The sequence below is a fragment of the Dufourea novaeangliae genome, unplaced genomic scaffold, assembly GCF_001272555.1.
Source record: "Dufourea novaeangliae isolate 0120121106 unplaced genomic scaffold, ASM127255v1 scaffold405, whole genome shotgun sequence".
Lineage (NCBI taxonomy): Eukaryota > Metazoa > Arthropoda > Insecta > Hymenoptera > Halictidae > Dufourea > Dufourea novaeangliae.
This window is the reverse complement of record NW_015374272.1, coordinates 39,424-64,470: the sequence shown is the minus strand read 5'-3', so window position 1 is coordinate 64,470 and position 25,047 is coordinate 39,424. Positions and strand designations below refer to the sequence as shown.

The 25,047-nt window shown below is 37.4% G+C and overlaps 3 protein-coding genes across 3 annotated transcripts; all 3 read left to right on the top strand.

Moving 5' to 3' along the window:
* The first annotated feature begins 2,792 nt into the window (after positions 1-2,792).
* Positions 2,793-8,658, top strand: LOC107192727 (kelch-like protein 10). Its single transcript, XM_015582051.1, has 9 exons — positions 2,793-3,019; positions 3,198-3,513; positions 3,633-4,085; positions 4,165-4,334; positions 6,622-6,791; positions 7,038-7,196; positions 7,294-7,498; positions 8,108-8,526; positions 8,647-8,658. The coding sequence occupies exons 1-8, from the start codon at positions 2,793-2,795 to the stop codon at positions 8,379-8,381; spliced, it is 1,974 nt and encodes a 657-aa protein (XP_015437537.1). The 3' UTR covers positions 8,382-8,526; positions 8,647-8,658.
* A 1,235-nt stretch (positions 8,659-9,893) lies between these two features.
* LOC107192726 (vacuolar protein sorting-associated protein 54) lies at positions 9,894-14,602 on the top strand. Its single transcript, XM_015582049.1, has 13 exons — positions 9,894-10,088; positions 10,315-10,693; positions 10,770-10,872; positions 10,962-11,125; positions 11,202-11,401; positions 11,474-11,659; positions 11,754-11,880; positions 11,984-12,238; positions 12,326-12,751; positions 12,827-13,107; positions 13,169-13,386; positions 13,459-13,672; positions 14,195-14,602. Exons 1-13 carry the CDS (start codon positions 9,991-9,993, stop codon positions 14,454-14,456), a joined length of 2,913 nt encoding a protein of 970 aa, XP_015437535.1. The 5' UTR covers positions 9,894-9,990; the 3' UTR covers positions 14,457-14,602.
* A 2,120-nt stretch (positions 14,603-16,722) lies between these two features.
* Positions 16,723-18,527, top strand: LOC107192728 (cytoplasmic dynein 2 light intermediate chain 1). The gene is made up of 7 exons (XM_015582052.1): positions 16,723-16,739; positions 16,891-17,008; positions 17,109-17,210; positions 17,428-17,754; positions 17,827-17,984; positions 18,078-18,321; positions 18,456-18,527. The coding sequence occupies exons 1-7, from the start codon at positions 16,723-16,725 to the stop codon at positions 18,525-18,527; spliced, it is 1,038 nt and encodes a 345-aa protein (XP_015437538.1).
* The last annotated feature ends 6,520 nt before the right edge of the window (positions 18,528-25,047 follow it).

Genomic DNA, 25,047 nt, shown 5'->3' with positions numbered 1-25,047 from the left:
GTTAAGTGAAAAAATATATATACTTTTCCGTTTCATGTTTCATGACTGTCATATTTATCCCTTAATCTTAAAGTGAAGCATCGGATATTTTTATTCTCGTGAAATCATATAGATACACGTAATATGAATGGAATGTATAACACTTCATTTGTGCTCATAATACTCAGAATTCATGCTTTATCGGTAACGTCGGGTATTGACACTAAAATGGTAATAGGGATACGTAGCCCTATGAACGTGGGACAGAAAAAAGCATTGGATGATAGGTCTATTCTATACCTAGTCGGTGATTCTCCGGTATGTTGTGTGTATGTAATATGATTTGTAGGTAACAACTATGTGCACTGTATCTGTTCAAGGATGAATGAACATATTCTGTTGTATACATATATCGTCTGTGCTTGCTTTGAGATTTACCTACCAGTTTGAGGTTGTTGCCACAGATGGCGCCACGAGGCAAAGAAACTGAAACAGAAATCGGTAAACAATATTCAAACCCGGACAATTTAAAACTTCTGTGAAGACAGCATTAATTTTTAGCATACTGCGGAGTTTAAAGACATAATTAAATATGAAATAGATCTCGAGGATATCACTGAGCTCTGTTCTAAGGGTCGCAAATAGATTGATTTTGCAGCAGTTTCGTTTCTGTCATAATCTCTTACATTAATGCTCAAAAAGCATAGATGAAAGTGCAGTATTTACCGATTGAAAATAATCATAAGAACGTAGTTAAATTCCCAAATTCTTAGTTTTTGATAGTTCAGTTCTTGGTTTGTAATTTTGTTGCATGTTCGAGGCGTTGCACGATGCACTATGTTATTCAAGTGGATAGAGGCCAGAAACATTTCTAAGTTCCATCTGTATCCATAACTTACTGAAATAGTCTATTGGAAGTCCAGTTGATTTCAAGATTTTCTGAACATTTTTCAAAACTTAATCCTGTCTAGAACTAGCCTTACAAACTAATGGAAATTTGGAACGAAATAGACTTCTAAAAAGAAAGGAAAACTAAGAAAAAGGAAGGGGATTTAATGCAATATTAAAAACATTAAAAATGTCATATTTTCCGAAAAAGTTTCTATCTAATGGGAGCAATTTTAGATTCAGAGGGAGCAAATTGGGAGCAATTTTTTAAGATATAAATTGTTAAGAAACACTAATATTCGGTGCCAACTATTCTCCGGTAATTCATACAGCTTGTCTATGCTTATATACTTTATGTAGCATTTTTTAACAGATTTCCATGAAATTTAATCAGATATTCATAGAGTATAGATGTTCATGCAAGTTCACGCTTTTATAGATTAATTTTACAAAAATATGATTTAAATAGTAATTAGTACCATTTATAGAAGATTTTATTCAGATCAGAATAAAAAAAGTACACAAAATTTTAATATAATTAGTTCTAAAATAATAAAACTACTTTATTGTGTTTTGCACCTTTACATTTATTATATATAAATGGGTAGAACTCGTAGTCTAGTTGTTCTGAATTTTGAACAATATTGTTACTAATTTTTTCGAGTGGTGCTCTCGATCACGTGATTGTAATCACATCCTGCAATAATCTATCATTTATGAAGTTTTCGCCATTAATTGTGTGCCCGTGCACCTACAAACGAATGTATTCCGCGTATTTCGGCGAAGTTATTTAATTATTGTCAAATTTAGAGCAATTAACTCTCATAAAGTCATGGTATCCGAATTATTTAATATTTATTAACTTAACATATTGAAAATACATTACAAGCCACATAAAATTTACTTACATGCGTGATACATGTTTCTTGCAGTACTTTAAAAATGTATATAACCTTCCTCTATTACTTTACGATTAATTAAATAAAGTACACCTTATTAGGACTGCAAATTACAGTTTCTGTTTAGCCTGTATTATACTATCGTGAATCTTGCCAAAAAGGCCCTCTTTTGTTAGAAGACAGTCCTAGACTGAACGGCGGACATGTAAGACCTATGTCACAGCCAGAGGCGACGTTTACTCTCTTTTAAAATCACACAAAATAGTTTGTATCTTTCTGTCACCAATCACCTCCGTTCTAGTTCCTGTCCTTTTTTTTTTAAATTTCCATTGTACAATCCGGTTTTCAAGTCCGTCCGTCCACGTGTCAGAATTTTGACACATCCGAAATTCCAACGGGTATGAGTATTCTCATTTGTGAAACGTTTCACTTTGGCTGTGTGAACAATCACACTCATTGATTGGATCTAATTAAGCATCCTTCAAGATAAAAATAGTAAAAAATCACTGCGTGAAGTCGATCCGAACCACTAACAACCTTTAAGAAACTCTAACCTCCTGGATAATTTGAAAATTCATGTGTTCTCAAGTATGTATTCTTCGTTTAGCAGGTTTTCTGATCAGTTACACATATTTATGGTATCGTCGAATGGCATATACGACCGTTCACGTTGACCTTAATTATATATAAATACTTCTGTAAAAACTTGACAGAAACACTTTTAAATCTCTTTTAAATAATTTTCACATTCAATATTTACTTTCATCTTTTATATACTTTATTTTCAACACTCTATAACTTTCGAACACTGGATACCAAACGCGGGCATCGAATGTTGAGTACTTTATGTAGTCCCGCAGGAAAGTCTTTGAAATGTATAGGGTGTTTCATTTAATTCCGTTCGTCTGCAGAACTAGAATATTTTCGAGTCACGCCACCTTTACCTATCTGGAACGGTTCCCTCAGACATTTGTCGTCGCGGATCCTCGGAAGAGATTTTGCGGGCCGGATAAAGGAAAATTTGATATGGATGTAGACTCAAACGACAGCAGCAGAGACACCGATATATGCGAGACGAATGCTCAGCGTTTGATTGCCGAGAGCGGTGGTCGATGTATGAGCACCCAAGCGATGCAGTCGCTTTATGACTTTCGACAGAATAATTTGCTCTGCGATGCTGTTCTGAGGCTGGAGGATGGAGGCGTTTTCCCGATCCATCGAGCAATTTTATCAGCATGCAGTCCCTACTTCAGGTCCACACTTTTCACAGCATCGTGTCCGTAGTCTTCTTATAGTCGTTCCTCGCAGTTGAAAAAAGGAAATAATTCCCCCGATGCTCCATAAATCGTGATTCTCGGTTTTAAGAATTTCTTGAAAGGGAATAATAATGTGTTCTGAATTCTCACAGTTAAAAGAATTGTACGTTTCCAGGACATTGTTCACAACTACGTTGCACTTCCGCGAGAAAACCGACGTTCTTCTGCCTGGTGTCAGCAGCAACATGATGAATCTTCTTCTAGAATACGCGTATCTGCGATCCATCAACGTGAACAATGAAAACGTCTGCCAGCTGTTGGTCACCGCGGATTATTTGAATATTCTCGGCGTATTGGAGCTCTGCTGCGAGTTTCTCAAACAGAATCTAGCGCCGGAGAATTGTATATCGGTGATGAGATTCGCACGGGAGCATTTCTGCACGGGACTGGAGAACAGCGCCTATCGTTACGTCATGAGACACTTCGTGCAGGTCATTTACGCTTTCGTGTTACTTCTCGTTATTTCACGACAGCTGTTCCCTGTCCCCTTGCGTCTTCAGTGATATGGACGTGGCAAAAGAAATACAATGACACGTTTCATTGGACGCAGGTAGCCCAGCGAAGTGAGGAAATTCTCGATTTACCGATCGAAGAGTTAATGACTTTGATAGGAGCCGATGAGCTGAACGTGAAAAGCGAGGACACGGTTTGGGAGCTGGTACTGAAGTGGATCAATTTCGATCCAGAGTCCCGGAAAGATTACATAGTCGATCTGATGAAGAATATCCGTCTTGGCTTATTGGACACGCAGTTCTTTCTCGAGAACGTAAAGGACCATCCGTATGTGACCGGGAACGACGCTTGCCGGCCAATCATCATCGAGACGTTGAAATTCTTGTACGATCTCGAGATCATTACACAGAAGGACGGGGAAGTGCCCACGCCGAAAATCGCGAGACCAAGAGTGCCTCACGAGATACTGTTCGCTATAGGAGGTTGGAGTGGCAGAACTGCTACGAATTTCATAGAAACGTACGACACCAGGGCGGATCGATGGGTAAAGGTGCGTATCGCCTAGTGTTTTTCATTAACCGGAAAATGAATCGAACGTGTTTACTCATTTTTCATTACCGTCGCGAAAGGTGCAAGAGGTGGATCCGAACGGCCCTCGATCGTACCACGGAACGGCGGTGGTTGGTTTCAATATCTATGTAATCGGCGGCTTCGACGGGGCGGATTATTTTAATAGCTGTCGTTGTTTCAACGCCGTCAATAAAGTTTGGAGAGAAGTTGCTCCGATGAACGCCAGAAGGTTGAGCACATTTATGTTTTTTCTACGGTTGATATCCTAGTACAGTAAAACCTGGATTATTACCCGAAAATTGGGACTGGAGTCCGGGTATGTACTATGTAATTGTAAGTAGAGGAATCGATTCTAAATACAGCATCAACGCCGAACATAGAAAAGGAGAGCGAGTGAAAAAGAAAGAGAGACTAAGCGTCGAGGCGACGACAAAGTTTACATGCTGCGTATCGATAAGGCAGCACTAATGCAAATATGCAAATTTTTTATTTTTGGTTTTATTTGAATAAAACATTTATTAACGTATTTATGAGATTTTTCTGATTCAAATGATACCAAACACGGTATAATTTGGATCATGTTTAGTTATTGGTCATTTATAGTACTTAATCCATATCAATAAATAAATATAATTCAAATTATAATAATAATATTTATTTTCACGGGACGAAGCCCATTAATTTACAGAAATATTACCTTATACAGGTGACAGGTCTAAAAAGATACATATGTAACGAGTATATCTGAATAATTAACCTACAATAATTCAAATTATGTCGAGTTTGGTCTTATTTTAATCAGAAAAATTTCACAAATACGCTAGTAAAAGTTTTATGAAAAAATAATAAGAAATAAAAAATTTGCATTACATGCAGTTTTTGGGCTTCCGCTTGGGAAGCTGACGGCGTGTTACATTTTATGCTTGGCTGGTCCAGGGGGAGGGCATATAAGGGAGGGCATGGGCGGGGCTGGTTGCGGTGCATTCCAAGCGTACCTGTTGCCAGCCCCTACGCTCGAGAGTTACAGGGGGGTTTTTAGGGGTGAAATCATCTATATATATATCTACATTGGCCGTCGCCGCCCCTAGCGGAGGCGGTGCATCTTCTCAAGGTTCTCCTCCCGTTAAAAAAAAAAGGGAGACTCTGCAGTGGTGAGGATGGACACCGGGTACTTGCGCCGTAGATTTAGAACTGCATAACTTCTGCTCCCGGAGTCGGTGCCCCACTCCGGGGATACCCCGACTACGTGGCTCAAGCTTTTTTTTTTCTTTTTCTACAGGGGGGGAAACCTTGGAAAGGTGCACCGCCTGGGGTTTCACCCACTAAAAACCCCTCGGTGACCCTCGGGCGTAGGGCTGGCAACGGGATCGCGCAGCATAACCGCGACCAGCGCCGCCCATTGCCCTCCCCTATAGGTATTTAAGGGAAGGACTCTTCTCTGGAGGGGTCGATTGCTCCCCCCCCCCCCCTCCCTACCCGGGACAGCTGCGATACCGTCCATCTACCTCCCACCTACAGCGCCGAGGAGCCACCTCTCGACGCTGTCTTCTCGTGGGCCGACTGCGAAAGAAGGTGGTACCCCCAGTACCACCTTCTCGGTCCGGATGCCCCGCGGGCGACGCGAGGTTCACCGTTGCTGTGACCCTATGAATCGTGCCACCCGAAGGACAAACGCGGCTCAAGCTGCCTCGTCAGCTAGATACGGAGCGTCGCATGCTACGACGCTGCGGACCGTACAGGGAAAGGTCTTCCCATCACACCACCAGCGATAAGACCTGTCCCCGTACGGGCCGTAGCGTCGTAACATGCGACGATCCGTAGGTAGCGCGCGAGGCAACCTGAGCCGCGTAGTAGGGGTACCTCCGGAGCGGAACACTGACTCTGGGAGCAGAAGTTATGCAGTTCTGGCCGTAGATCGTTTCCGGGTATTAATCCAGGTTTTATTGTACATACTGAATTCTACGGAAAGTTCGTAACGCCTTCGAGGGTAGAACTGAGGTCTGTGTAGAGTTTTCAATTTGTATTTCGTTTGTAATGTTTTCCCAGTTTTTTCGATAATTTCGGTACATCAATTACAACAATGTTTCTTTCCTTTTGCTTCCTGATGCAGAAATACATATCTCAGCGATCTAAATGTATGATTATCTTACAGGGGAATTTTTGGTAGACGCTGTAAAATTTTCCAGTTAACATAGCGTGATTTCTTTTACGCGTTTAATATAACGTGACAAAAATGAGCGTTTGTACCTCTTCATTGCATTTCCCATGAAAAAAAAAAATCAACAAGTAATGTAATTAAGACCCGAAACGCTGCAGACTTTCCGAACGATCGAATGTTTCTATTAAGTCATGGCAATAGTCTTGATACCTTTTTGCAATATGCACGTTTAAGTGTCCTGCAACGAAATATTGCGTGGAAAGTTGTGTAGTAATTTCATCGTTTTTAGTATTAAGAAAATTTCCATTAAGACTTTCATAACGATTCAATATTAACAGAAAGACCACCCGAATCTTAGGTGTTACGTAAGCGTCGCTGTACTAAACGATCTCATTTATGCGATGGGAGGTTACGATGGATATTATCGTCAAAGTACTGCGGAACGATACAATTACAAGACGAATCAATGGTCTCTGATAGCGCCCATGAATTGCCAGAGATCCGATGCCAGTGCGACCACTTTAAATGGTATATCACATTTCGTACTTTGTTTCTAGCCAATTCCATCAAATCTAGATAACTTTTTAAAATTATATTCAAATCGTATTTATAAACTATAATTTAAAGGTTGCGTTAGCCGGTTGGCACCACCAAATGCCAACCAGGGTGATTTTGTGTTTTTTCTAACTGCAACTTAATCGGTGTTAACAATGACAGTTTTTATTATTCTTCTCGTTGATAATACGGAACAAATGTAAATCTTTTATGATACAGACAAAATTTATATTACGGGCGGCTTCAACGGTCACGAGTGCTTAAATTCTGCCGAAGTGTACGACCCAAAGTTCAATCAGTGGACATTGATAGCTCCGATGAGATCGCGCAGGAGCGGAGTCTCTTGCATTGCCTATCACAACCACGTATACGTAATTGGTAAAGTTCGATTTTTTGTTTCAAGCGAAGTAACCACGTGATCCCTATTCACCAATTAAAATTCGGTACAGTTGAACGAATCACTTTTTGCGTGTAGGGGGTTTCAACGGGATATCCAGAATGTGTAACGGTGAAAAATACAATCCTGCCACGGACATCTGGAGCCCGATCCCGGATATGTATCATTCGCGCAGTAATTTCGCGATTGAAGTGATCGACGACATGATATTTGCAATCGGAGGATTCAACGGTGTTACTACTATTTACCACGTGGAATGTTACGACGAAAAGACAAATGAATGGTAAAACTGAACCCGCCTCCCATGTTTAATGTCACTTTTTTAGTTTCTTAATCACATTAGGCTTGTCGTAGAATTCTGTGACTTTCTTCTGATTTACAAAATCTACCATGAATAAAACATGTAGTCTCTTATAATTAGATTGCTGATATTTATGTAAATTCATACTTCTACTCGTTGATTCATAAAAATGAATTTTAAAATAGAAATGCATTTCTTGTTTTAGGGATTCGATTACGTTAATAGTAACATGTACACTACTGGAGAAAATGATTGCATCACTTGTGCATTAGTGAAAAATTGTCGAACTTCAATATTCTATAACTTTGTTTTAGACAATATTTCACTAGTGTACAAGTGATGCATTAATTTTCGCCAGTAATGTAGAATTATTGAACTATATTAATGTTTTCATTTTATCGCGTTTAGCAGGTTTCAAAGTGCCATAGATGCATCCACCTATGCAGTCTAGTTACGACTCTTGAGTAGTTATGAACTCTAGTTATGAAACTACACGTTTTTAATTATAATTTTCTGATCTCGATTATTAAAATTATTGGCCGTACCAATGAGTTTATCGTACGAGTTTGCATACACACATACTTTCTGTAGGTACGAAGCGACAGACATGAACGTTTATCGCTCAGCACTGTCGGCCTGCGTGATCATGGGTCTGCCAAACGTGAACGATTATATTCATAAACACCGCGAACGTCTGATGGAAGAAAAGCGACAGAAATTGTTGGCGTTGGAAGTACACCGTAGTCAACATCAACAGGATCAGGCGCAACAGAATCGTGAAAATTTGCTGGCTAACGAGATTATACCAGACCCGCCCCCGTTGCCCCAAAACAGCGACTCGAACAACGAAAATCGGCAAAATTGACGGCGCGGGGCAGATAATTATGGAAAAATAACTTTGAGACTAGAGGCTTCATGGCCAGTCGGATGGACGATACCTGGAACAAAGGAAGAAAAAAAAACGTGTGTTGAAAGTGATTAATTAACTTGCGGTTACATTGAAAGGAAATGTTAGTACAGTTGGAAGACTTGGTGTATGGTGTATTCTCGAGTCGCGGAGGATGCCTGTTGATTAAAAAAAATTCAACGTGCCCGATTGGGTGATTAAGAGTAACTTTTTCACTTACCAGGGAAAGAAAATGATGTTTTGGTGGCTAGGAATATCTGTACACTTTCAATGTAGTCGTAATTCTTTTCGAGCTTTTAAGGCTCGAAATTGTAGAAAAGAGAGGACGTGACGACAACAGAAGGTTCTTCAATTATGGAGAAGTATTTTTTGGTATCAGTCCGAATGCAATAGAAGAATACCATATAGCACAATGGAACACTCCGTAATGCGACCTTTAGAAAATATTTCCGGATTTCTATATTATATTTACTCGAATTTGTTAAATAGACCATGTTTTCCTTTTATACGAGAAATATTTATACTGACTATTTTTACGACACAATTTTATACGACCTTTATCGGATTTACGACTTTACACTATGTGAATCAATTTTAAACGCTACTTATAATAAAAGAAAAAAAAACGAAACGAAATTCAATTTGAAATGTGGATTGACGCCGTTAGTAATTCTGACAATGATAAATGTACGCGAGGACGTTTGAAAGTTTACAAACACGGCTGAAGTGAAACCGTACTTACAGTTGTTAATAAAATATAAAAATATTGTGAAATGCTGTATTCAATTTATCGTACACGTTCTTTCTGTAAAAATATTCAAAAGCAGTTTGTCATTCAGAATTAGAAAACGAGACCCCAAATTCTTGTACTTTAAATACGCTGTTCTTCCTTATAATGATAACAGATGCTTTTTAGTTTTCCGATTTGCATTGTATACTGTAAATGAAATTTCTTTGTATCAGATGGAACAGATGTTTGTAAATTATATTGTTTAAAATTAAACAGTAAATCTTAATACTATTTAATTCCTAAAATTAGTCTCTATAACAAACTTGATAAAAACTTCAAATTTCCTCATTTATATTTATTCCATCGTCTAATTTGTTTAATGAAAAAGGATAATTCTCTTTGTAAACGTAGTGTCACTGTTTTATTAATGTATATTTTATTGCACTTGTAATCAAGGAAAGGTGATTATAAATGTTGACTATAAATCATAAATACATTTGACCGCTATATATCACTGGAAAGAATAATTACCACTGTATATCTGGAAAGATTTTTTACACAAATTAGTGGGTTATCAATGCAACTTTTATTATTGGTCAGTTCAAGCCAATCGGGGAATATTTTTATTGGTATTTAGATGCGCATGATTTTTCGTTGGCTAGCCTGGATCGGACTGTGAAACGTGTATCGTCAGAAATACATTTGACAATGAACGGTAGTAGATAAGTGGGATTGCTAAATAATTGTCGTACGTGTAATTAACTTTAAAAAAACTTCGATGAACAATATATTAAGTCAAACAGTGGAGGAATGTCGAAGTAAGACTCCAAATGAAAAATGGCAAAGATCGTGAAAGGATCTGACTCGTTGGCCACGATTTTGATATGCGAATACTGCGCTAACCTTACGTTCAAGCAAATAGAAGATTTTATAAGGTGGGCCGGTTTATTAAATTTATATTTCTACTGCGAAATTATTTTTATTTTTGACCTATGCATTTCTTACTTAATTTGCTCTATTGTATTTACGTCAAGTATAGTTATCATGACCATATCGTTATGATGATATAAGCATTAAAGTAAAATCATTTTGTTGAATGATATTAAAACAATATTCAATAACATTGGATAGAATAACTGACTTCATCTAATTTTATTTCAGACACCTGAGAGATCAGCATTGCTCTAGAGAAGGAGGATCTTTTGTGTGTCTTTATGGTTATAATGGAGTATGCACTAGTCTTCCAGTGGAGGGTGTTTCTGACAAAGATTACATAGCACATGCTACCAAGCACGCAACAATGCAACAGCAACGTAAGAGCAATGGCCAATTGTCAGAGCCATCTTCATCATGGACTGTATATTCTGCTGCACAGAACTTACCAGCTGTTTTAAATGACCCGTTCAAAGGAAAGCAAAGTAATTTTTTAACTCGTACATGGGGAGATGGATTTATAGAAAAAGTTGATATACCAAAAAGTCCTTACCTTCCTGAAGTTACTATGCAGCATTTTGAATCGTATTTAAAGAAGATTGCCAGGGTAATTTATATGTTTCTTGAGTTAAATATTTTGACCTCATAAAAAGGAGTTGTTTTAATAAATTATTTGTTTATAGAGATACAGAAAACATTCTCGTATGAATTCAAATACCAATAGACCAACTACGCCTAATGAATTATTGCAAAATTTTCCAAACTTAAGAAAAGTTAAGTCACTAGGTGAGAATAACAATTGTATGATTTAAAGTGTTATCCTTATAGTATTATATAGAATGTTTACATTAAATAGATAATGTTTGTTTGTATAGATCGAGTGCAATTTGATTTAACTAGTATTCCAAAAATTTTTTTAACACCTAACCTGGATCTTTCTCAGAAAGATAACTTGTATGCTGTATTTCCATTTGCAAAAAATGGATTGTTAAATGAGGACTCTAATATTGTCATGCATGTAAAACAAATGCAAGAAAAGGTATACTTATAAATAAATATGTTGTACAAGTTTTAAAAGAAAAGATAAGTGATATTCAAATTTATGTTTTTGATAGTTAAGTCACTATTTAGATGTTGTGGAAGTTAGAATAGCAGAACAGGTTGCTTCAAAATCTCAAGCATTTTTTCATGCTATGACTTCTCATGATGCCTTAATGGAGCAACTTACACAAACTATCACTGTTCTCAAAGCTCTTAGGAAAAATATACACCAAGTTGATACACATCTAGTCAATGATTCCTTAGAAATATTAAGGTAATTCGTCAAACTGTATTTAATAATGTTAATATTCAACATGTATTATATTCTGGTTCTTTCTGTTTTTAGATTAGAGCAAGCAAGATCTAATCGAATGTTAGTTCAAGAAAAATTAAAGCTTATGGCTACAGTTCATCAAAGTCAACCAATGATACAATTACTTTTGTCCACCCCAGATTATGTTGCCGCATTGGATCTTATTTCTACAACGCAAGAGATACTTTTGCAAGAGTTAAATGGAGTGCATAGTTTTAGGTATATTGATGTAAATCATACAAATTTGTACTAATTGTAAGAATTGATATGGAATTTCAATCATCATGGTATTCATCTTTGCTTATGATTTTAGACATCTGAGTTCTCAGTTAACAGAAATGGAGAAACTGGTAGATAAAATGTTGTCTACAGAATTCCAAAGATATGCGACCGCAGATCTAAACAGACCATTAGGCGGTGAAAACAATGTTCTGGATGGTGTAAGTATGGATACAATCTTTGGAACTCTATACTTAGTTCGTAGCAAGCAAACCGTCATCCATCTCTTCCCAGTGAGATCATTTGTGCATCCTCAACGAACAGGATAAACTTGTTTCCATCATTTCTGGTCTTCTGCGGCAAAAGCATTTTCAATTTGTGGATACTTACAAAGAAGAAGCCGTAACCACAGTCAGAGCTGTAACTAAGCAGAGGGTCATAGAGGCTTTAGCAGAGAGCGACTGTTGCAGTGATCAACAAGCAGCTGCTTTGGAAGTTGGTGGGCTTTCCCTAGCAGAGAGGTTAACACTTCTTCATAACACAATACAATCTTTGACATTTCTTCTCATACGTGTAAAGGTATTTACCACATCACACAGTTGATCATAAATACTAAGTATTTATGTATGTCAGTATTTTATTTATAGGTTACATTACATTTTATAGGCTGTTCATGATGTCATGCGAGACACAGTAGATCTTGCAGCTGGCCGAGTCTGTGATGGTTCATTCGATGATACCATACCCGATCGATTACTAACTCGAGCAGAGAATTCGCGAGTAACGACCAAACTCAATGATATGATAACTTCGGTTTGTGATTATTGTCATGAACGAATGGGAAATCTGCTTTCTGCAGGTGCGAGTGATAAAGATAAGTCTCAAAACGATAAAGAGAAAACGAATAGCGAGAACACGAATAATAAGCAAGAAGAAAAAGATTGCCAAAATTGGAACGACAAGTCCTCCTGGTTGAGTAAACGGGCAACCTCGGCCCAAGTATGTCAGTTAGCCAATTTGGTCGAGGAATTCACAGAAACGTGTGAGAAACTTTGTGGCAAGCAGTGTACAGCATTGCGATCTGCATTTAAGGTATAATACCAGCACCAAAAGACACTTTTGTCTATTTAAATCACAGTGGTTATTTAACATTTTATCATATCATAGGCACAAGCTAGCAAGTTCATTCAAAGATTTCATACAGAGCTTAAAACAAAACTTACGCTTTTGTTGGAGTCTGAAAGGTGGAAACAGGCTGATGTACCATCCGAATTTCAATCCTTAGTAACTTACGTGTACGAAAACAAAAATTTTCCAGCTAATCAATTTAAGCATGAAGACAGAACGAAAGATGACATTATTCAAAATTTTATTATGGTAGGAGATGAGAAGTACGCCGTTGTTGGCACGGCATTGATGCTCATACAAATGATTCATGAGTATTGCAGGTAATTGTTGAATTTAAAAAAATTAGTGAACTACTGAGGAACACTGAATTTGTAATTCTAGGACCGGTAGTGAATTGATTGCACTGTCTGGAACAATTGGGAGGCACTTGGCTGAGTTGTTACGACATTATAATTCACGTTGCTGTCAACTTGTACTCGGCGCTGGCGCGATGCAAGTTGCTGGCTTGAAAACAATTACAAGCACGATATTGGTATTAGCTGCGCGTAGCTTGAAGCTAATTTTGTGGATCATGCCTTTTGTAAAGCTGCACTTTCAATGTAAGCAAAATCCATCGTATAAATTTCCTTTTTAACAATGTTCGTAAAATCAATGTTGCAATCTGTGTGCAGCGTTGGCGGAGCAAAATCCTAGTCGTGGATTTGGTTCCTCTAATATAAGTGGCGGTGTTGCTTTATTGGATAGCGTTGAAAGGGACATTCGCGCACATGTGAAGGAAATTGAAGGCAAGATTCTTACTATTGTCGATAATTTGCTGGGTGGTCAAATATCAAAGTGGACCGCAAGACCTCCAGTACCATCGATTTCATTTAGAAACATTTCTAAGTAAGTATATTGAATATTGGCTGTTGATATACAGGACGATTCATTTATATAGAGTTGCATTTAATTCTTTTGGTACGACCGTCGACTATAGTCGATTGACACCAAACGTTCATATGGCGACAGTTCGCGCTCGGTGACTGTTTCAAACCAAAGATGCATTTCTGTTGCACAATTCGCAGATGTAAATTTTGTTTACAAATCGATAATATCTTCTTTACGTTTGTATTGCAAAAATATAAGCAGTTCGTTTGTACTTTGCACGTGACACTTTAAATTTTTGACCACTGAGTGGTTAATACTCTGCAGCTGAGCCTCGCCGTACTAAAAGAATTATGAAATCAAGGTGTAATTTAGTAATTTCTTTTACCTTAATACCGTTTTGTTCAGATTTCAATTTCTTTTACAAGCTTCTATAAATAATATGAACAAATATTAGTTGATAACTTACACGAAATTCGATATTGTCGAATCAGACGAATCATCTCGAACGCATAGATTTATGAGATTAATTATTTCTTACAGCTACTTAATGAAGTTGCATGAAGCTGTTTCCGGAATTTTGCCGGCAGTTGAAGTACAAATCTTGTATCGTACAGTAAACACATCTTTCAAAGAAAAGCTCACAGAACAGTTAGTCAAAATGAATATAGTGAACAACGGTGGTCCACAACACGGCATAGTCACATCCGAACTTACTTTTTATCTCGAGGCATTACGAAAATTGAAGGTATTGCCTACTAACGAGTTGGATGACGACTGGATGACTGACATATGGACTAGATAACATGCAGAGCGTGTGATATATTGCATAATAAAGGCGATGAAGTATTGCCGAAAGAGGTGACTAATTTTTCTTATCGTCTTCCTTCGCTGGCATCATGATAGTCCCGACGACTATTAACGTTTCGATAGATTTTTAAGATACGGTAACTTGTACCGTGATCATCCATAGAAATATTAACAGTTATTTTATTTGTAAGGTTCTATGGATTATAGTGCCGTTTTAATATAATGGTAAGGGGAACCTACGGTACATATAGCATTTTTATAAAATGCTGCATTCAATATTTCTGAAAATATATGTAAATAGGAAGCTAAAGGATTGTTTAAAGGGAATGTAATATTACTTATACCGGTTGTTGGCTACGTTTTAATACAAATTATAAATTAGTTTGATTACTCGTGTCTTACGTCTCCTAAAAACAATCTTCTACGGCATAGTGTTGAAGTGCAAACTTTAATATGATAAATATGAACGAGTCTAACAAAGAATTATGCGCATCACAGAAAATTATTTTTTTCCATATGTAGAATATTATAAGAGCTTATTTGCAGTTGAATATTATCTATGATACGGGATGTTTCGCACTATCGTATGTAAAAATCGTTTGATTTAGCATTACTTATGCGAAAATAGGGATGCGGTAGAAGGACCAAAATTCAAGTACTAAATTATTATTCTTTGTATAGGTGTACATATATATGGTATGTATCTTCTACTAATTGAAATTAAAATGTTTTTGGAGGCAATCAATAATAGAAAACCTTGAATTATCATACGACTGCTTTTATTGCTGTGTTCATTGCTTCACTTGGACTGATTAGGAAGAATGTATCAGTAAAATAAATCTGATAACGATCAGTTAAACATTTTTATATATGGTGTATTACTTGCATCAATCTGTTTCTATCGACAGATTGTTAAAACTAATTTTTTAATAGTAAACAAGGCTTACAATTGAATTATTACTGAGGTTGGGGTTTTTTATCAAAGTTTTTGAACTAATCGGAGAAAAATGTTTGGGTGTATTAATACCCAACATAATAGGATTACCTCTAGAAGACGTAAACCAGCTATAACTCGATTCAATACTACATCACATGCCCAGTCAACCAAACTTGCCAAGCCAAATTTTGTTCAATGCCTGTTATAAAGTTATGGTTACAAGTTTGATACAAGATCTGCTATAAACACCTTGCGCGCACATTGGCAGCAACATAGGCAGCAAATTGACAGTAACATATGCAGCGAATTGGCTTGCGCAAACTTTGTATCGGTTTTGTCCTCAATTTGACATAGATCTTGTTGCAAGACTTTCTGCCAATTTGCTTTACTATTTTGATAGCTAGCGTTGCCTACAAAACCGTAGGCAAATGCGGAAATAGATGGTTATGGTTTTTTAGACAACATTTGTACCTTATTGCTGGCAACTTGCTCGGAACTTGTACACAACTGGTTATTAGGGTGCGTTTACTTGTACTTGAAAATAACAATTCTGACATCTAATGATTGTATCATATAACTGATTGTAAAATGTTTTTCTTCATCCTCATGACCAAAGATAAAGGTATTGATTGTTATTATTATTATCCTGCATCACATTGTCTATATGTAGTCTCAGAATTTTCATTCGTTTTTACGATATTTATAATTTATTATCAACTGCTAATTCTACAGTGCATTCCATTGTCGACTTATTGTTAGTCTACATTCTACATAGTTTATTTTGTACGTACGAATATGTAACAAACAGTAACCGGTTGTATTTCAATTCATAGTTAATTTATTAATAAAAAAAAGTACTATGCGTTATGATCCAGCAAAGACGTACCGTTACATTTTAATTATTTGCAGCTAATTTCAACGTAAAAAATTATGCAGTTTATCATTGTTATACATTCTGGCGAATTTTTTGTGAAGACCCATGGTGTCTTGTTGAATCATTACGCGTTTCATCTAGAATCTAGAGGTATAGAAATATAACAACCTATATAGATATAACATACCTCATTAATTCATTGCAAAATGTATTATAAAAATGATATAAAAATTAATAACAATGCTATAAAAAACTGTCTTATATTTTGTATTTATTTATGGAGTAAATACAAATTGCATTTGACTGAAATAATTAGCTACATAGATAAGTAAATCGAGTATTATTGCTATAGCAACGAATAGGGAAACACTGTCATAACCTATGTAGAAAAGAAAACGTGTGTTCTGTCGTGCATATTATATTTGTTTAAAAACAGTACAGTGAAACATAATGACAGACAAGAATTCGTATGTATTTACTTATATATACTTTCATCGATAATACTGTGTTTCTGATATATAAAATTAAAAGTGTGCTGTTAAAGTCCTAGCAGGTGGTTGATATTACGTGTAATAATGAATTGGACCCTTTTTTTCTACGCTTACAATTATCTTTCAGCGACGAAAATGCAAGAGACGCAGCATTGCGCCTTTGTTTAGAAGAAGAAGAACGTCGTAAGATTGATCCACATGAAACACGCGAACGTTCCATCATCGTTGTCGGTTCAAAGAGGGTTGTACGTAATGATAATACAGTTAGAAAAATTAAATAAAATTCCTAAAGAAGTATTGTATATTTTAAAAATATTCTGAAAAAGAATCATCATTAATGCTTAGGGTAAAACGACGATGACATATCGATTTCTTGAGAAAGAAGAAACACCGAAGCCAACCATCGCGATCGATTATTCTTTCGGCCGTAAAGCCGGGAAGAGTTTAGTAAGTCTTCTTTTTTTACTACGGTTTTATAATCACGTCTCAATTAAATAGTTCTTCGGTACCAAATTTACATATTATACTTCTCAAGCAACTTTACTCACAACAGTAACGTAAAGAAGATTACAAAATCTAATTTATGAAGTATTAGTAGAATAATTGGTAAACGACGAAATAATAGTTAGTGATTGACATTTTCACTTTTTCTTTTGCTGGGTAGGTAAAAAATATCGTACACGTTTGGGAAGTGGGTAATTTAACGTCCTCGTTAGTATCCGCCGCCATGGCAGGTTCATCTTTGACTCATTCGGTCCATCATCTCACGATATTGATGATGCTGGATTTATCGCAGCCGGAAATTCTATGGTCCTCGTTCGAAGAAACCCTTACGGTTATTCGAAACGCGATGAAGATGAGTTACGATGATAAAATGATTCAGGAACTTAAACACCGTCGAATCAAGGAACGAAAGAGCACGCTGGAAAAGGAAGTCGATCTATTTCCGATAAAACTTTGCATTGTAGGAGGGAAATACGATCAGTTTAAGGTATCGCTGTGATTTTCGCTTAAAAGTATTTCAATTCCCAACAAAATACGAACTCCGTTAATTCTACGATAGGATCTAGATCTGGATAAAAAGAAATTAATCGGAAAAACTTTAAGAGCTATCGCTCATATCTTGGGAGCAGGTCTCTTTTATCATTCATCGAAAGATAAAACTTTAGTGCGGAGAACCAAAGACGTACTATCTCATTGGGGATTTGGCACTTCACTTTCGTGAGTTTTTCTCAAATATTGTGTCGCTCGAAATGTTTTTTAAATAAGGCTTTTAAATTGTAATCAGACTTTTTATTCTCGACGAAATTCCAGTTGCGCGAAATGCACAGATTTCGAGAAGCCATTAGCGGTGCCAGCCGGCACAGATTCATTCTCCTCGATCGATTTGCAATTTCCTCAGGCGAGACCTGCGGCCATTTTAGATACCATCAAACAGATTTATATTACTCGTATCCCACAAGTGTCTAGAAGCAACGATATTACCTTGGAGGATCCAAGCAACGATCCTAACTTTAATGAGCCAATCATCGACAGATTACGAGATCAGCGAGAAGAGGTACAGTTGTTAGTTTCACTTATATCTTCTAACGGGATAGAGTAAGTTTAATATTTCAAAATTGCTTCTGCCCACAGTTTCTCGTTCGATATCTTTAATTTATTACATATTTTCTTTCCATGATTCGCTTGTAGGAAATTGGTATTCTTCTGCACGATATGTTGGAAGGACGGACGCTTCAAATTCCCATTCCGGATCCCTCATAGATTACGATTAGATAACATTATTTCACTAACTGAATTTACCGTGAATTCTTCTCAGGTGGTTGATACCGCCGGGATCAGAAGAATCTTCTAAGTGGAAAGTAATTACATACATGTATACGAACTAATCATATTGTAAAGATCGGAAAAACTGTAAGGAACCTGTGCGTAATGAATTAAAAAAATATTTTCCATAAGATAGTACACATTGTGTTCCATGGAACCCTTCCTCTTTTGTAATTCGAACTCCTTATGTCAGAAGAGGCGCGTTATTGCTTGCAATGGTAACAATGATAAGAACCTCAGTGATAAAATTTTTTTATCGAAAGCCAAGAAGAATTATGTCATACGATACAGTCGCGTATAATTCAGCGCGTGTTGGTACGGCCATGTTTATATTGAAAACTATTATATTATATCACTTTCTGATTATTCGACGTTTCCTTCGGCTTCACTGATACATTTCCAGACAAAACATTCTACCCGAAATCAAAGAGAACGAACATTACAAAACTTGTCGATAACGTGACCTTCCCGATTATTCAAAATTATTCCCTCGCTGTATCGAATCGTCTGCAAACAATTTCACGACAATAATATTTATCGTGTTACTTACATAAACACCGACATGCCATCATATTTTTTCCCTTATCGAAACTGCTATCGGCCATGTATCTCTATCGAAATTGAAAAAAAAATATAAACAAATCCTGCGAATCTTCAGAACACTAACCATGGGAATTTCTGCTTTATCGAAACTATGGAGTTTTGGTAAGGATATATGATCTTCTAGGTCCTAGATGATCATTGAAAATTATGTCCGGGGCTACCCGCCATTTTTTGATTGTGTAAAACAGACTAGAGTTCATGGATTTTTTCGAAAATTATTTAAGAAATGTTCTATTTTTTTTTATTTATAATGATTCAGGAAGTTCTTATGTTTATTTCCAGGAAGCGTAATTTGATTACAATATATCGATTACATATTGTTGTTGTTTCCTTTAAATGCCCGGGGCTACCAACTAAAGATGGAGAAATATCGATAGTCATAATCAAGTTACCGATAGTTTGATACTCAAGCATCGTTTATTACCGATTACTTCCGGTAATTCAAATTATAAAATGGTGGTTTATTAAAAGAAATCGTTGAAGTTCTTAAAAGTGCAATAGTTTTATTGATTTTGTTCGTTTTGAAGAAATTCTACGGAAAGATGGGAAATCATAATTTTTAATATTATATTTATAAGAAATGTGAATTATAAATATTTACAGTACATAGTTTGATCACTGACTTTGATTTAGAAAAACAAGCATGTTGACGTTTTTTGCTTTAATTCTTGATCCTCTGCCCGATATTATTTGTTCAGTTGTACTAAAAGTCCTTTCAGATTCTATAAGAAGTTCCTGGTATAGATAAATATTATATACATAGTTCTGGTAAAGGGCTCAACTCCTCATTTATAAAATAGAAGTTAATCTGTGTCTTCTAACGAATTATATCTTTTCAAAAGTTGTCTTTTTCGTACAATAATAAGAAAAGTGACTTTTCTTGGTTACGAAAAGTTGTCGCTGTTGATTTATTTTGATTATGATTTAACGTATTAATCAAAGCATACATTTCTTTTTCAAGCAATAGTACTCCTTGACGAAACAAAAATATCGAAATTATCGATAATCATAAAACATACATCCATAGTTTACAATAGCGAAAACTATCGATAATAATCGATATGCTACTGATATTTCTCCATCTCTACTACCTACTCTTCTCCTATCAACAGATGTTCGCGATCGAATGATCGAGCACGCCCCGATCTTATAGCCGATAGCCCATCCTGTTCAGTAATTTCAAAGTTTTCCATTGACCAGCACCCGCTGTATATCACGGGTAGGGATAAACCGATATCGTTATGGTATCGATACTTTTACTCATAACTTCTATGAAAGAAAAATATAGATATCTACTTAGTATCGCATAAAAAGTATCGATACCTACTTGTATCGAAGGAAAGTGAATACAAAGTTTTTTTTTATTAATGTAGTATGTAGTAACCGGGTCATCCTAAGTTTTAAACAGTCAATGAGATTAAATAATTGTTTCCTAAATGTCGACGTATTCAGGAAGAAGCATTATTTTGTTATAAAAATTGTAACTTCCATGTTTAAACGATTAAAAATGACGAAGTACTTTTTTTTATCTTTTACTCCTTATTCGATACTCTTTATTTAGATAAAATGAATTTGCCTATCTCTGATTTTAACGAAGATATATTGAATGAAATATTTATAAATAAACATTTATTAACGGAGACATATTTTATTAACGAACATTCATTAACAAAGCAATATAACTGGACGACAACCACCACCTTCACATCCATTAGCTGCCATATCGATTACACGGACCATTCGATATGAATACTCTCTTTCGATACCGAGTATATATCGCAATCGAAAGTATCGATACAGAAGTGTCGATTATTTACTTGTATTTACTTGAATCGGTTCATCCCTAATCACGGGGGCGGTTTCGTGACGTATCCCCCAAGTGCTGATTGCACAAGCGATCGCGCAGGCGTTTCATCGGCGATCCTTCTAACTGTTTCTAACTACGAAAGGGGCCCAGATGGAGCGGTGTGCGCGCGGCTTTCCGTGACCACCTGGCAGGCGAACACGGTGACGCTTGCGCGTTACGTGGCGTCGCGCTTGCGCCCGAGAGACCCGTGCGGTCGGTCGCTCCCGATACGCGGATAGTCGGAGTCGAGCGTTTACGAAAACGAGATCCCGGCTGGGGGGTTTTCGCTTGGTTGCGGGCCTCTCGCTTTCTGGCCTCGGTTTTCCTTCAGTGAAAAATGCCGCTGTGATAGAGAGGCACCGCGGTCGTGCCGTGTGCTCTCTCTTTCTCTATCAATATATCTCTTTCTGGTGGGCTTGTCGCGCCGCGGCCCAGCATAGAGAGCCGTCGTCAACTGTCCACGCGAATTTTCGCCACGATACTGTTCCGCGGCTCCTTTTCGTTATCGCTACTCCACGTTCGTCGTTCCCTTCTCCCCCCACACCGCCCCTCATTACCGACCGTTCCTCCCGTCTCGCTCTTCCCTGTCTTTGCTCGTACTGTTTCGTCTCTTCTATCTCGCCCAATGAAGTGATCACCCCGTCGCGGTCTTCCCCACACGAGAAGAACCGACACGTCTGCGATACACCGGAAATCCGAGCCCGCCGTGAGATTTCGTAATCATCCCTCTTAAACGGAGCCTGCGCCCGCTGGCAAATCGAATATAGGTGAGTGGAAAATCAAAAAAATCATTGACAGATTCACGATTTCCTACCGTGTGGACCTGCTCCACGGTGTTCACCTGTCGCGCTGCGATCGAATCGTTGAAACTACGATCGGGACAACACGCTCTGGGGCTAAACGTGTGTGCAACATTGTGTGTATATCGCAATGGATCACACGGGAGCGCCCCCCCCCCCTCTTTTCCCTCCCCATCCTGCGGGCTGCTTCTCGCGGTTGGTTATCGATTCCGGTGTGAACGCGCCCTCCCTTGGACGGACAGTTATCCTGGTCGTCCTTCTTATGCGCATCTTTGTCGAGGGATCGAGTTCTTTGAATGATCAATATCGGCCCGCGTAAACACACACGTTTTGTCATTTCGCGGAGGTGTGGGAGGTGGCCGAGTGGGGAGGAGTGAGAGTGGGTGGGGGCTCCCCCGTCCTTCGGTGAACGCGTGCCCCACGACTGTGCGCGCTGTTGTGATCCTTATCGCCGCCAACCGAGCAAAAGGTAACGAGCAACGCGTAGAAATTATGCGAAAACGACGACCGACGGGCAGGATCGATTCCCGGTTAAATTGGAAATGTCTGGTTTGACGTTCAACTAGGGTCGATACGCACGACCGTTCGGGTCTGTTTGTGTAGAGATCGGTGAGCATTGTTTAATGGAGGGTTACCGATGACTTGTCATATCCGGTGATGATTTATTCCAGTGGTTCTTAACCAGCGTTTCGCGAACTTACAAGTGTTCCGCGAAATTATGAAAGCGGCATGTGCTATGCTTGAATCTTAATCAATGATTGAATATTTAATGAAAGTGTGCTCGTGCATAATTTTATTGTTAGTTTTACTGCCCTAGTGATTCCGGTGGTCCATAAATTTCCCTTATAATCAAAAGTGTTTCGTGACTTCGAAAAGGTTAAGAGAACCACTGGTTGATTTGAATGAAATGGACTGTTTTTAATTGAATTGCTTCGATTTCTGACGGTAGAACGCGCGCGCGTTTCAAGCTATCGCGGACTTGATTCGAGTGTATCAGGGGAATTTAGATCTAAGTAGCCTTATTGGATTTCTTATGTCTTTGGTGTGTTAATGATTCTGCTCGACTTGGAAACGTTTTGTGGCGGACGAGTCTTTATGATTTGGACAGCAGATTTTACTGCGTGCCTATCACTTTGTACTATAATTAGTAGCTCAGCAGAGTGGGCTTTCGAAAGGCTTTTAAAGTATCGATTACCAATACACGCGAATAGTAAGAGAGCTTTGGATACATTTAAATATCTTTTTTTAGTTCGTGCTCGTTGCTTTTCGCCGTGTTGGACTCTCATCGTCTTGTTCGCCTTGATGTTCACCGTGACTTCGTTTAAAAAAAAGAAACCTTCACTCACAATCGTGACACGGCGATTACAAACCGTAAATTTATGGTTGAAACTCATAATTAATCGTTTGCGTTTCGCTCTGTGGAGATTAGTCGTTATGTGTTTTTCTGTGCCTCGTGTATCTTATGCTGCAAGAGTCTTACGATCCTGCGTCCTTCGCTTTCACTTGAAAAAAATAATGACCGAAAGGATGTGCCCGGACAAATCTACGCTTGTGAAACGATCAATTAAACTTTCATCTCCATCAACGGAGACCAGTGTTCTTTTGTTATTTGAAACACGGAATCACTTATCTTGGACCTAACTATTGAACTTTTCAGTTGGGCAAAAACTAATCTCTTATGTCTATAGTAGATGATGCTTCTTTTGTTTTTTAATACATATTCTGAAAGTTTTGACACTTCACACGTCGTTTAAAAAAGAAACGATCACGATTGTGTTACATTTTCTCCAATTGACCTTGTTTTGAAAATGAACAATGGGAAGGTGTACTTCTTTGCAATTATGTTTTTTTTATTTCCACAAATGGAAAAACGCGGTACACACAAAAGAAAATGAATTTCTATACATATTGATGCTGTTGTAAACGAGGAAAAATAAGAAAAAGCATAAGAAAAGCATTCTAGTCACTCATTTTCAAAACAAGATCAGTTTAAGAAAATTTAACGCAATCATAATGATTTTCTTTTTAAGCGACTTCTTATTAATTAGGGGAAGTGCTTTGTATTGAAATACAAAAAGCATCATCTAGGTACCACGGAAATACGAGATTACTTTTTGACGAACTCAATAGCATAATGGACGCTGGGAATATATTTTCTTTTGGTCTTTCAAACATTATCGCGATAATTACAGTAATTCAAATATTCCCAATTTTCGTTCAGAGTGAAAATATCTGAATTTTTTGTACGTCCCTTTCTTGCCCTCGGCCCCATCTAATCGGAAGTGTTCGAGGCACGCAAAACCTTGATTTCTGAGGAAAAATGGTTATTTAGGCGTGACGTCAGGTTGCCCACGCGTATATATCAGATCCTCGGAATTCGTTTTGGAGTCCATCGATCGAGTAGGTAATGGCAACCAACAGGTTTGTATCTGTATCCGTACGTATGAATACGAGGCCAAGAAATCGGGACATGTCCGTGTGACTGGGTCTCGGAAACCCGGCGATCCGTGTGTAATTGTTACGTACCTGGCGGAGTCAGGTCGTCCGAACGCCACTGCAGTACACCTATACACCCATCTCTCGATTTACACTGTAAATACGTTCCACGAAAAATCGTGTAAATCGAAACTGTGCAAAGCGAGACACAGCATGCATATAAAAGAAAAAAGGATAGGTCCAACTAAACTTTAGACCGTGTAAATAGAATAAAAATAAATAAAAAAAAGTTGTAAATATGTTCATAGTAACCGTGTAAAATGAGACAAGGATTTTCCGAGAAAAATGGAGATTGGTTCTATTGAGTGGAGAGTCTCGAAGTCGGAGCTCTAGTGAAGTCTAGTGTATTCATGTATGAGCCTTTCCACGCGAAATAGGACACTTTTTGGAGTAACATTTCGGATTTTGTTGCGACTCCGATATGTTATAGTCTTTAGTGGTATGTAAATTTATCACGAAGGATTTTTGAAAATTTGAAAAATTGTTGGTTTTACAGCTGTTTGAAATATCGTATCAATCTTTTTTCAATGAGTTATAGCAGTTGAACTAATAAACTGATCAAAATGAACTTTGTGTGTGCTTACAGTGGAGACATAAGAAAACCTAATAAAAATTGTTTCAGTTAAAAACATTTTTTCTAACTATTCATTTTCCCATTATGGTAAATAAATGCAATTTCATAATAGCGTAACACTATTGAAAAATTTGAAAA

Bases quoted from the DNA above. Each gene is read 5' to 3' on its own strand.
- LOC107192727 (XM_015582051.1), top strand. From the start codon at position 2,793: ATGGATGTAGACTCAAACGACAGCAGCAGAGACACCGATATATGCGAG. The intron at 4,335-6,621 runs GTTGAGCACATT...CCCGAATCTTAG, and splicing joins GCTCCGATGAACGCCAGAAG to GTGTTACGTAAGCGTCGCTG. The intron at 7,499-8,107 runs GTAAAACTGAAC...TACTTTCTGTAG, and splicing joins GACGAAAAGACAAATGAATG to GTACGAAGCGACAGACATGA.
- LOC107192726 (XM_015582049.1), top strand. From the start codon at position 9,991: ATGGCAAAGATCGTGAAAGGATCTGACTCGTTGGCCACGATTTTGATA. The intron at 10,089-10,314 runs GTGGGCCGGTTT...ATTTTATTTCAG, and splicing joins CAAATAGAAGATTTTATAAG to ACACCTGAGAGATCAGCATT. The intron at 12,752-12,826 runs GTATAATACCAG...ATCATATCATAG, and splicing joins CATTGCGATCTGCATTTAAG to GCACAAGCTAGCAAGTTCAT.
- LOC107192728 (XM_015582052.1), top strand. The intron at 17,009-17,108 runs GTACGTAATGAT...ATTAATGCTTAG, and splicing joins TTGTCGGTTCAAAGAGGGTT to GGTAAAACGACGATGACATA. The intron at 17,211-17,427 runs GTAAGTCTTCTT...TTTGCTGGGTAG, and splicing joins GTAAAGCCGGGAAGAGTTTA to GTAAAAAATATCGTACACGT.